Source organism: Anser anser (genome assembly GCF_964211835.1).
Source record: "Anser anser genome assembly, chromosome: 2".
Lineage (NCBI taxonomy): Eukaryota > Metazoa > Chordata > Aves > Anseriformes > Anatidae > Anser > Anser anser.
In genome coordinates this window covers 154,164,519-154,177,658 of record NC_139721.1, presented here as the reverse complement: position 1 = coordinate 154,177,658, position 13,140 = coordinate 154,164,519, and the positions used below count along the sequence as shown (strand labels likewise).

Sequence of the window (13,140 nt, the reverse complement as noted above, 5' to 3'; positions counted from 1 at the left end):
CACATCTGTCCAGAACCACTTCCTGAAGGAGATTACTAATAATCATAGAATATCCCAAGCTGGGAGGGACCCACAGGGATCATTGTATCCAACTCCTGCCTCCACACAGAACCAGCCCAAAACCAGCCCCTGTGTCTGAGGGTGTTGTCCACACGCTCCTTGAACTCCTGCAGCTCGGTGCCGTGCCCACAGCCCTGGGCAGCCTGTCCCAGTGCCCGACCACCTCTGGGTGCAGAACCTTTCCCTAACACCCTGCCTGACCCTCCCCTGTCCCAGCTCCATGCCGTTCCCTCGGGTCCTGTCGCTGTCCCCAGAGAGCAGAGCTCAGCGCCTGCCCCTCCGCTCCCCTCGTGAGGGAGCTGCAGGCCGCCATGAGGCCTCCCCTCGGCCTGCTCTGCTCTGGGCTGAGCAAACCCAGGGACCTCAGCTGCTCCTCACACATCTTCCCCTCTAGACCCTTCTCTGTCTTTATAGCCCTCCTTTGGACACTCTAATAATTTTGTCTTTCATAATAAGTTACAAAAGTCATTAAAAACTTAGCTCTTTTTTTTTGTGTGCTCTTGAATCCGGGTTTAATGTTCATGCTGTCTTGTACTGTCTGCAGAGGTTTGTGTGCAGCTAAGTTATCACCACCTTTCTATGTTTTCTTAAGGTTGGTGGCAGGTATAGCGGATCGTTTTCTAGGTTTTCAGGTGATGTGACTACTGCGTGATCATCCTGTGAAGTTGCTCCATAATTGTCTTAAACCATATTTTAGATGTTTCCAAACATAAAATAACAGTGCAAATTCCCAGTGTTGCTTTAAAAAGATTTAAGGTCGTGAATTCTGATGTTAAAAAAGGAGGGGGGCAGGGAGCCACTGTTATATATTAGAGGTGATTAAAATGCTGCAACTGTATTTTGAGTGCATTTATGAATATGAGTTATACTCTGAGAAGAGTCGTTCCCTTTCCAGTCTCGGAAAGGGAAAACAATCGCCTTGTCGATGTGCTTCTCTTTGCTTTCTTAGAGTGATGGTGCTACCTAGTGCCGACTTAGGGTAAAGACAGTGTCTGCACTAACACTATACCTAAAGTTGATGATTTTATTTTTAGCGTAAAGGCTTATCAGTGGAAATGACAAGCACATGTAGATGAGCACGCCCAGAACAAGAGCGCTCTTCCAGGATCAGCAGGGTTCTTCTCCGTGTGACATGGCACACGGGGTGCGCAGCGCCGGTTTGGTGACCTGTTTGTTCTTCCTGCCTGTAAAAACATTTTCAGCTCTCGCAGCTGAGAGTCTCACCATTGACTGTGGAAGAAAGCATGGTCAGTCCTGCCCTGTCCTTGGGCTGGGGGAGAGGAGAGCAACTCTATAATGAGCCTGTCCAGTTCAGCTGTGCTACGGAGCAGTGTGTGAGCTAGAGAAGCTCATCTCAACGATAGGAAATTATCCCTTTTTCTCATCTCATCTTGCATGTGGAAGCTGAAAGTGGAGCACTTTTAAAGCATAAAAGCCAGAAGGAAGGGCAGGAGGGGCGAAGTCATATGCAAAAGCTGAGGGTACAATAAATACATTCTGTTCCAGCCTCTGTGCCTGTCAGCAGTGGCTATGAAGTGTCACCTACAGAAAAGATGCTTCAGGTGTCAGGGAACTGTGAGAACAATAAAAATGTATCTGCATGTATCGATGGGATGGAAGAACAAATAGAATCTGATCTTTCTTTTTAGAAAGTACCTGCCGTGCTGCTCTTCATACTGCTGGAGAGCAGATTGAGTCACACACTAGTAATGTCATTGTTTATGACAATTTACAGTTTGTTATTGCACAGACCCTTTTTAGCAGCTGCATATGGACTGTCACCCTCTAATCCTAAATTCACCAATGAACTGAACGTACAGCCTATTATTTAGGAAGGAGGAAACTTTTATTTCCCATGTGTCTACTATAATTGAAATGAGTGCTTGCTCCAGTCTCACACCCTGCCTGCTTGGTTTCCGTCTCTCAGTACTCTCATTACCTCCCTTTTAACTTCCTCCTCTCTGTGTAACCTCTGAGAGCTTTGGTGTCAAAGATACTTGGTTTCTGCAAGAGATCTCTTGCTTTCTACTCTTGGTTGTCCTGTTGCTTGTGTGAAGGTAGTGTTTTTGAGTGAAGCTTAACTAGATATTGTGCTGCTGTTATCATACAGGTTATTTCAACATTATTTTTTTATTGATATTGGAAAAATGTAGATGTAAGGACAAAGCATGTGTAAAGGACAAATTTGAGCCCAGTGTAGGTCTCAGTGCCTGCAGAGGGAATGGTCTTTTTACGATGTTCATTCTTTAGTCACTGGTAATAGTTCAGTTGCAGAAAATGTCAGACCTTCTGATTTTTTTTTAAAGATGTTGAATTTAATAGTGTTTTAAAACAGTTGTAGGCTAGCTCTTAACCAAAAGCATGAGTGTTCATGAAATCCTGTTGTGTTTTTTTTTTTTCGCAACTGTTGCATTTTCCATTCTACAAAAGGTACAAATCTTCTCATGGCAGCACCTAAAGAAGCAGAAAAAGGAAATAAGATCAGTATGAGCCCTATGCTTCCAAAATCACCTTCGTATAAAATACTTCTCCCCAGCATAAAACAATTATTCTTTTTTTTTTTTTTTTAATGCTGAGACTGTATCAGGATGTAATCTCTCTTCTGTTACCCCAGAGTCGATTGGGAAAATGCATAGAATACCTCTGATCTCCAGGAAGAACTGTATGGTAGATCTGTATGCCCTAATCTGTAAAGTAACAAGTCAATGAAATCCCCTGGAAGTTATTGCATTGTCAATCCTTTACACCTGAGTGGGTCCGGGAAGGGGTTTTCATCCTCTGGTGAACGTCTGACTAGGTCAACTTAAAGAGGAAATGTGAATGAAGTTGTTTTTTCAGAGCTGTGACGGTTGGAAGGATTGTGATATTTCAGTTTAGGAATTGCTGATAGAAGGAGATTCTTGTGGAGTGCAGTGTGGCAGAAATCTTCTGTTGAGGAAACTTCAGTGTCCCTGCATTATATGAGAAGTCAAGTAACTCTTGGTAGAACGAGCGCATCTCCAAAAGCAATGCTGGGTGCTTGGTCCTTACCCAGCCTCCCTTGACTCTCCTTTGGTATCCTACAAAATCGGTACCTACTGGAATAATACTAAATTCAGATCAGATTCATAGGGAGGCATGATATTTTGTCAAAGATAGACTCGTTTTTATTGTTGTAATGGAGACCATAAAGCTAAGGATCATTTTGTGCTATTTGTTCTTTGAAAATGGGAGAACAGATGTCACTGGTAGCATATGAAGGCCTGCCTGTCTGATGGTCTCGGCTTCTTTTTGATACTACCTCAGCTCTAAAACCATTTTTCTTCCATAAATGTCATTCATCTGTGGTACTTGTGTAGTGTCTGAACATTATTGAAAGAAGCATTTAATATAGATTTGAATGTGTCTAAGCAACATACAGTTATGCATTTATTAGCATGTTACTCACAATTTAGAGTATAAACCAAAACTCATGTAGAGTTTCTAAGAAGAAAAAGTCTTACCACTAATAGCATGCAACACATTTATTTTATGGCAGCCTGGTATCAGCCATAGCGCTAGTCACTGGCATAGTTGTGATCACTGTGATGTTTTTGGAAATGTGGTGTTCCTGGAGGGCTAGCACTTCTTACAAAGGACTGGTATTTTTGCCGAGACTTGCAGTTGGTCCAGCTGATTAAATGTAACAGCATTCTAGGAGGTTATTTTGAAATGACCTTGTGGTGAATGTGCAAGCACTTGGACTATACTGAGAACGTTACAGATGCTAGAATACTGAATTTTATCACTGAAAATAATGACTGCCCAATTATTTTAAAAAGGTGACAAAAATAGGGGTCTTAAAATAGCAAGGTAGTGTGATTAAGTTATGCAGAATTAATTAATTTTGTGTGTAATTTCCTAGCATGTAGGAAAAACTGGTAAAGTACATAAGATAATGCCTTGAAAAAAATGTTGAGATGATAAAATTCCACAGGTTGCATGCCCAATCTGTTTCTGCAGAATATTGCTGTTAACATCACCTAAGTGCAGGATCAACTCTTAACTACATATCATCTGGAATTCAAGGAGACAGAAATAATCCAGTAGGATGAATATGCAGTTCTTTTATTTCAGGTTTCCACTGAAGTGGAACACTTGTTTGTATTCCCAGCCGATAGCCCATCTGTTCAGGCTCAGGATAGCAGCAGGTCAGGACCTACACACTCCGGCAAAAATGTACTGACTTGTTCTGTGCCTGACAGTCAGCCTTGTTGTTCTCTTAACAGTGTAAGCATGAAGTTCAGGGTTTATACGGTAGCGCAGGTAAATGTATATTGTCTCAAAATAACAGTAGACATTTTCAAGAGACTTCTGATAGCAAGCTAAATGCTCATATTCACAAGTTATCAGTAATGATTTGTTTGAAAACGCAAAGTAGATCATGTCTCATGTTGTGATATTGTAAGTGTTTGTCAGCAAAGGTATTTGTGGTGGCATTTCAGGCTATGGTGTTCATATAGTTAAAGTAAATTAGCTTAGTAATTGTCTTATTTCTTGTTAAAACAAGACATTTGTTTTTATATCTAAACAAGGCAAACATGATTCTGCACCATTTTCATGACCATGGTTTGAGTGTAGTGAAGGTTGAGAAATTGTATTAAAGCTGTTTAATTGGAACTTTTGGACAGTTCTCAGTTGGAGGAGTATCATTTGTGTAGCGTTAGTTTATCCTTTTGTTGTAAGGTCCTTAATTCTCTCTTGCTAAATCACAGGAGCACGTAACTGCAGTAGTTGAGAAGATTGATGCTAGAAGTGATTGTCCTACTGCTGGGCTCTTGAGAGTGAGTTACATGGAGTCTGTTCAGCAAAAGATCAGATGGATTGACTTATTGCAGCCAGTGGAGATCCAGTGCAGCATGCCGATCTATGCTGCTACGGTGGCTCCCATCTGGATGCATTAGCCAGATGACTGCGGGAAAATTTTGATTGTTAGAATTGATGTTGAGGCTTTGAAATATAAAATATTGTTGGGGAAACTGAATAAACTGAGAATTTTCAAGTAAGTTCAGACCGAGTATAAATGGTTGCTGCTTCCTTTGAAAATCATTCAAAAACATTTTACTTTGTTTCACCATATTGACAAATGAAATTGAATATTAAGGTGCTTTTCAATAGGCTTATCCAAGAATAGATGCTTTGTTGCCAAAACAACTGAGTATTAAAAATAAAATGTATATCAGAAATGTTCTGATTGCATTTTTTTGCTTTGGAAAATATGACAATAATACAACATAAAGATGAGCAGGCAGTGATATATCCAAACTAGTCAGTCAGTAAGCTTTATTAATTCGTGTGAAAGCACAAATATGTTGTCTACAGTAAGATTTAGATACTTTGCCTTTCTAATTTCACTAATAAGCCTGCACTACGCCAGAATGTCTTTCTTTAGTCAATCTTGTATGCTAATTACTGAGCGGCTTCTTAAAAATTTTATCACTACAAGTGTATGAGCTGCAAAATCAAATTTTGCTTTTCTGCATCTCAAGCATACTGAAGTCGTAATTTATCAAGTATTGGAAAAAAAAAAAGCACAGTTTCTCTTTTATAAAACATCCTGTGATAGTTGGGAGAGACCTAATGTGAGTATCAGTTGTTAGCAGGAGAACTAAAGACAGCTCAGGAAAGGGGGGAGAGAAAGAGGTGACAGTAGGACTTGCAGGGTACTTGCTCTTGTCCAAATGCTCTCTGAAATATTTGTCCTTTCAGTGATTCAGATAGGTTTTTCTTATATTTCTTATAATTTAATATTATAAGAAATATTAATATTTAATATTTCTTACATTAATTGTTTCAGGTTCTTTGGGTTGTGACAAAGGAACCAGATTTACTTCTCTTGATTTTTTTAAAATCACATTTCTTCTTCTTAACTCTTACAAGTGTCTTTTTTTAAACATTTTACTTGATGGCTGTAATTAGTTTTTAGTCTTTAAAACTTATTCTTTAGTCTAGACTGAAAAAGTGGTATCAAGAGAATACAGTTCTGTAAGTTATAATAAAGGGACATCTGTATAGGAGAACACAAACATCAGTACCTCCCTCATCCAATCCAGCAGATTTATATACGTACAGGAGAACTGAGCTTTTTTCCAAGTTCATTCTTTGGTGCTTTGTACAACTAGATAGTATTCATGTTGGTAAACTGTGCTTAACCTTGTAAAGATCTTTCTAATTAAAAAATAGACATCTTCCTAGTTGTTTGTTGGTTTTGTTTTTTTTTTAGATAAATCCTATTGCTGCTAGCTCAGAAAAGAACAAATTGTAGTTACTTAGCTAAATCTTTCCCTTATAGCAAGATTTCCAAAAACTGTACAGTGCAAATCAACCAGCTGGAACTTTTCTGCTGGTTACTTTGCTCACCCTTTTCTCAGTTATTTCAAATTTGAAGCTGATAATTTCCTCATCTTTTCCTCCGCTTTCACTTTAAAATTGTCGGAGTAATGGAAATATTAAACTTCTGTGATTTTCATAGTGAAAGGGAAGTTTCCTGTCAATTACAAGGTAGTGCAAGGTAGCCAGTGCCAAAATTAATGACTTCAAAATCCACAGATGGGTAAGCTACAGAAAGAGCCTAAAGCTGAATTGTCAGGCTTAAAGATGAAGAAATACGACTATCAGGTACCACAGCTCTTGTTAAATAAATGCGTTCTCAACTAGAGTCTTACCTGCTCCAAAAAAGATGTAAGTAGGCAATTTTAATAGCAAATTTCATCCTGACATTTGACATCTTGCTTAAAATGCTGCATGAGATTGAGCGAGCAGTACACACAGTAGTTGGATAAAAATTCTGTCACTGAGACATCTCAAAGCATGTTACCCTTTAAAAATGCATTGAGTGTGGTTGTTTGTGGTTTCCCAAGGAATAGTTACTTGTCTAAAGATGTTTGGTATTTCTTCAATAGATGATAAGGAGTTTTTGCAGGTGAAATTTAAAATCTTGGAGACTGACCTAGAGAAGGCTAGAGTCACTGAAGAGTGTGGGGATGCTGCTAAGTGCAGGCGATACGCAGGGACAGAAAATTAAATTTATACTTGACCACCAGGAAATTATAAGGAAATCTGTAAAAACTTTTGAGGTGACTTAATATAAATTAAGCTCAGTACAAAATTGGATTGACTTTATGTAGAAACTTAGGCATAGAAAGCAGGAATGTTAATAATTTTGTATGCAAAGCCATGAGAATGATGGGGAGCTGGAAGCTGAATGAGGACAGTTGTCTTTAATGTTCTGCAGCATAGGCGATTAAACTTCAGAAACTTATCGTGAGATACTGGAATCACTGTGACATTGAGCTTCAAAATTATGATTGAAACTTTCAGAAGATGTGTTTTAACCTAGTTACTGTAAAATCCCTGTGGCCTGCGTTCAAACAGTGGCATCGCAGGATATTTCCTTGCTGAATGTTCTGTCATGAGGAGAATACCTATTGCATGCTCTCACTGATTGTTGGTAGTGCACATATTTAATTTGTAAAACTTCATTTTCTTGTATTTCTGAAGTGTCTTTTTAGGAGAAAAAAAAAAAGAATAAAAAGGCTGTTCTAACCCAAAGCATCAACTTTAACCTTAGTAAGGCTGGTAACTTCTCATCACTTGGTTTGTGAGACTGAGGGGAGGCCTCATGGCGGCCTGCAGCTCCCTCACGAGGGGAGCGGAGGGGCAGGCGCTGAGCTCTGCTCTCTGGGGACAGCGACAGGACCCGAGGGAACGGCATGGAGCTGGGACAGGGGAGGGTCAGGCTGGGTGTTGGGGAAAGGTTCTGCACCCAGAGGTGGTCGGGCACTGGGACAGGCTGCCCAGGGCTGTGGTCATGGCACCGAGCTGCAGGAGTTCAAGGAGCGTGTGGACAGTGCTCTCAGACACAGGGTCTGGTTTTGGGGTGGTCCTTTGGGGACCCAGGAGTTGGATTCCATGACCCTGGTGGGTCCTTTCAACTCAGGATGTTCTTTGATTCTATGACTACAAAGACCACAGGACCACCTTGGCATTTCCTGCTGCGACAGGGAACAGGGACATGAGTTTTCCAGCTCCCTGGCTGAGGCGTTTTCTAGTTCTGGAGGCCTCAATACTACATATGTTTTGTTGATTGTTACAGCATTGTGAAATACTGCTTTCTCAGTAAGAGAAGCATATATCTCATGGACTTTTGCAGGTAAATGTGTTGCATTGTTTCCCATTACTGGGACTTGGAAATTTAAATTTGTGTCCTAAATCATCTCATCAAGGTCACAGGATTATTAGTGTCTGTCAAAAGCTAGCCATTTGTATTGAAATAACGTGAGGATATACAATCTAGAGATCAAAACTTACAACTTTTTGCAACCACTTTTTTTCCCGTTTCTGCTCTGTTTTGACCCGTGAAATGCTGTGATCCATTAATGTAGGTTAGGTGAGCGAATCCAGGTGCTTGTGTGCAAAGTGAAACTGTGCCCATTTGAATGCTTCTCAGTCAGTTGGTGGAAGTCTGGCTGCAGGGTTTGGTTCATCTGTATGGATCAGATTGAAGAATTGTAGTCTTTGCTTAACCAGCAATAGTCCAGGTTTTCCCTTTGGCACAGTTGCTTAATGCACCAGCTTTCAGCTAGGTCCCTGACCGCAATCTCAGAAGTCTGTTTCCATTCCATAAACACCAATAAGTGTTTCTGAGAAAAGAAATATAACAGAATTTCAACAGGTTTGATGCAAAATGAGTTTTCTTTTAACCGGAATTTTAGTTGAGTAATAAAAATATGTTTTGACTTTTTGTCTCTACAGAGTTTACAGATGCTTCCTCAACAACGGAAAGCCATAGCAAAATTTAAGGAGCCAGCACATGCTTTAGCATTTCAACAGAAATTCCACAGGTAAGTAAGCACTGCTGCAACCTTTGGTTCACTCCCTCCCTTCAAAAGATGAAATTAGTCTCCTCTGATCAATGTTTCTCTTAATCCATTCAAGCATCTGTTTATTGGCGACCTTCATAGAACCTTCTTGTCTGATCTCTATCCCTAGAATAAGCTTGAGTACGAGTTTTACGTTTCTTTTAACAGGCACATGATAGATCTGTCCCACATAAATGTGGCACTGATAGTTGAGTGATGTCTGCTGAGAAATACATACACTAACAGAAGCCTATTGTGGAGCGACACGAGACACAGTGGCACAACCATCGGGTTCTGAAGCCTTTCAGCTTAACAGTCTTTAATTGCCATGTTGAACTACAGAAAGCAGCGAGATGTCCTCAAGAAGAACTGAACTTGAGAGGGATCTGCAAAGGTGGAATTTCTGTTCAGTTTGTTCATGTTCTGTTGTAACCACATGGAACTACAGATTTTTTTCAAAATGCTTACAGTGCATGCAGACACTGTTCTTCAAGATACTACTGTGTGACCACAGTGACTTGACAGAGAACGTTTACACCGAAAGATCTAAAAACTTTCTTCATAGCAAAGAATATTTGATAATGGTTGCTCTTATCTTCAACGCAAGGTATTTGAATGAGAACTCACTTTTCTAAACAAAACACGTTAGTTACGTTGTATATCTGAGAGCATAGAAAGTATTCTTGCGTAGATTTAAACGTGGTCTACTTCACTGAATAGCAGTAAGCTGAGAAGCTTCGGAGGTGACACTGGAAAACTGTAGTTTCTATCTTTGTAAATATGTTAAGTCTGTCTCTGCATTTTCTATTCCAACACAGACTTCCACCTTCTCCTTCCAACTCCACTTGTTCCATAAAACACTGTGTAGGAATAACATTGCTGTATTTTCCCTTGGATTTTAAAAACAAGGATCTTTGCCCTTCAGTAGCATCCTGGGGTAGTTAAATCCAACTTGTAACTAAGTTGTTTTAAATGATGTTGCCAGATACAAGGAAAAAGAAGTATTTAGTGGCTCACTTAAAAAAAAGTTACACAGGAAGAGCGGTGCATTCCTAATAGTTCTTTTGGGCTAGTGTTTCATAATCGCCTTATGCTTTATTTTGATTAGTTTTTTTTTTTCCTTTGAGATTTACTTTGACTAATGCTGAACCATAAGAAACCCATAACTGAAAGGATTTAGTTTGATGTGTTGTTCCCAATACATACAGGACTATAAGGACGTTGTGAATCTGCTGGTGAACGTGGCAGTTCCCCAAAATTATGTGCAAACATTAAGGAGCTTATATTTTATTCAAAGTAAAATTCATAATATTTCCTTTTGGTTAGAACCATTTAGATGGTATTGCCAAAGGAACAATTTTTTTCAGTTACTTCTGAATAAACTTATTAAAATGTCATCTTTATATTGGATTGAAGTTTTTATGAACATTTCCTTAGTTTTTAGACTGTGAGCTTTTGCTTCATCCTTTATTTTAGGAATACTATTAAGCCTTCCACCTACTATTGAATGGGGGGACTTAAAGTTTGTAGATTTGTTACCTGAGCAACCACAGAAGAACACCATTGGTATGTAATGGAACAGCTGTGAATGGGGGCCAAAACAGAAGGATGAACTAAGCAAGTTTAAGTTTATAGTAGCATAGATTTTTTTTAAAGGTTTAATGGTAACTAAGTCATAGAGACCCATCTGGCTTTCTTACAGAAAGATTGGTCCAGGCTTTCAATTAAGTAAAAGTTGCTTAAAAAAATAATAATGATTAATAAATACTGTTGAGTCTTCTAGGTAAAACTGCTTTTGTTCACTGAAATAATACAGAGTAATGTGGTACTTTGAAAATAATTGCACTTATTATTATTTTATTAAATTATAAATGTCTTATTATTAAATTATAAAGAGTGCTGTAAGCCCATTTACAACAAACATAGTGACAAGATGCAATAACATCATGAGACTGTTAATGTGGAAGTGAGTTTTATACCTGTCTGTATAGTTCCCCATTTAAGCATATTTCTTAATTACATTCAGCACATACAGTGCTGTTAGTGCTTCAGATAGGCCTAAGCCCAGGACAAAGAACGAGTCTCAGGTAGGAAGTGCCCGGTGGAAGCTGACTCTGAAGACCAATGCCAGGTGATGGCGGTGACTGGCTCTGCCAAGGGCGGTGTAGTTCCTCACTTCCATGAGCACTAGGACTGCTGTGCTACCTCCTCAGGTTATGTCATTTTTATTTTTAAAATAAATTCTTATCTTTAAAATGAGTCATTAAACAGTTATTCACCCCACTGTTAGGAAGCAGCTTCTCTGTGCTGAGAAGGATGGGAAGACATCTAGGAATGGAGCACTAATAGTGTGTGTCTGGAAATCTGGGCTAGATGCGAGTGCCAGACAGGCCAGCAGCTGAGTTCAGCAGTAGGAACATCTGCAGTTGATCAGCTGTCCTGTCATAAGCATGTGTTATTGGGGTTAGAGGGTTTCTTGGAGCCTGAGAATATGGGTTTGATTCAAAAGTCAAAGAAGTTTGTAGAAACGCTCCTGCTTTGGGTTTTGAATCTATCCCAAAGAGGCTGAGGTTCAGCCAACTTAAACAAGTTTTAAGAATTTTTATTCAGTTGGGGTTTTAAAAAAAAAAAAAAAAGGTCAAAAATGGGTGGCTTTGAAACAAAGAAGTGAAATTGCCTCAGATCTATTTAAATGTAGGAGGCAATGTAAACAATGCCTGTTTAATGACTAGATGGATCCTCTTTAAAGGTGGTTGCAGTAGATTGTTGCTTGTGCATAGACAATGTACAGCGCATTGCTGGTTATTTTAGCTGCTTACTGCAGTAGCTGGGTATCAGAACCACGTGTAACCGTACTACATGTATGTATGTCTATATGCATTTTATTATACACATACATACATATGCACACCCTGTATTGTCACCATATATTTCTAATACCTTAAACTCAGTAGCAAAAGTAGCAATTAGGTGAGTCACTTGTGAAAATGCTTGTGTTTTTGTTAGTTCTCAAATTCTACCTTAAAACTGGATCTGTTGGCAATGATCAGTTTGAGTGATACATCTCTTCTAGTTCTATTTGTTGTCTCCTCCCCCCTCCCCCCCCTCCCCCCCCCCCCAAAAAAAAAAAGGAAGTAGAGGTAAAGCTAGATGAACGTGTTATATCCATGTTCTCTTTCAGCACGTAGTTAAATCTGAACATCTTAACTTTCTTGGAAGATCTGTTGCAACCATTATCTTGTTCTTTCTTGATCATGCATTCAAAATACAATGCAAAAAAAAAAAAAAGGAGCATTTAATGTAGTATGTAAATATTGAACTTTTAAAATTAAAATGTTACTCAAAGTGCTTACAGTCAAACACATCTTAGCTACTTGTTAGTTTTTTGTGTTGTCTTATCTAAGTTTAATGGATACAGTTCCATAAATGTTGATGTGTTTTTTGTGTATATCTTCAAATTTTTATAAAGATGCTAGTAAGTCAATACATACATCCTGATCTGTGTATTATTTGTTCACAATTTTTATTAGCATAATTTTATAATGATTTTAATAGGCAACTCCAGTAGGTGATTATATTGAGCCATCTTTTTTTTTTTGGAATTATTTTGTTTTCATCTGTAGCACTGGAGAATTCACTTCATAACTAATCATATTTTGCTTTGACTGAAAGATTGGATTGGCCATATGATCTGTGGTATTTAAGTAAAATGTTCTACATAAAAAAAGGAAAGGTTTTTAAAAAGCTCAACGTTAAAGGGAAAACAGAGTACACTGTCAGACTAAGGCATGGGTTTCTAGGTCTGTTCGGTTCTGCTGTACAAGTACAGATAGGTCTGCTTTGTAATACTGTTCTCAAAAGTTTGGGCTATTTTCGTTTTACACATAATTCAAGTTGGTCTTGTAAAACTTGCTTTCATCACAGTGTTAGCAATTGATGTGGCACATAATGTACGATGAAACAATTTGGAGTGTTTGAAAAGCTCAGTACAATTGTTGCTAGGTAGGAGGAAGATGGGTCCGTAGCATTTTCACAGCTGAAGGAGCTGCCATGCAAATGTTTTTCCTCTAAGTAGTGGTAGGAGTAAATTTAGACAGGGTAATTGTTCTTGGTCCACCTATATATCACCAGTATGACTTCAAGAAGAATATTGGCATCCCATCTGTAAAGTATCTTCAAGATACGTAGCTTATTCCCCAGT

At 38.8% G+C, this 13,140-nt stretch overlaps 1 protein-coding gene across 5 annotated transcripts in view; it reads left to right on the top strand.

Moving 5' to 3' along the window:
- The window catches only part of RBM33 (RNA binding motif protein 33), a 99,197-nt gene extending 86,892 nt beyond the window's left edge, over window positions 1-12,305 (top strand). For 4 of the 5 annotated variants that reach the window (XM_083827366.1, XM_083827364.1, XM_083827365.1 and 1 more), the window contains 2 exons: window positions 8,833-8,921; window positions 9,108-12,305. In XM_083827366.1, coding sequence (XP_083683492.1) covers window positions 8,833-8,921; window positions 9,108-9,156 — 138 coding nt within the window. In that variant the 3' untranslated portion in view covers window positions 9,157-12,305. The remainder of the gene's footprint in view (window positions 1-8,832; window positions 8,922-9,107) is intronic. The other variant, XM_083827362.1, reaches the window with a different exon arrangement.
- The last annotated feature ends 835 nt before the right edge of the window (window positions 12,306-13,140 follow it).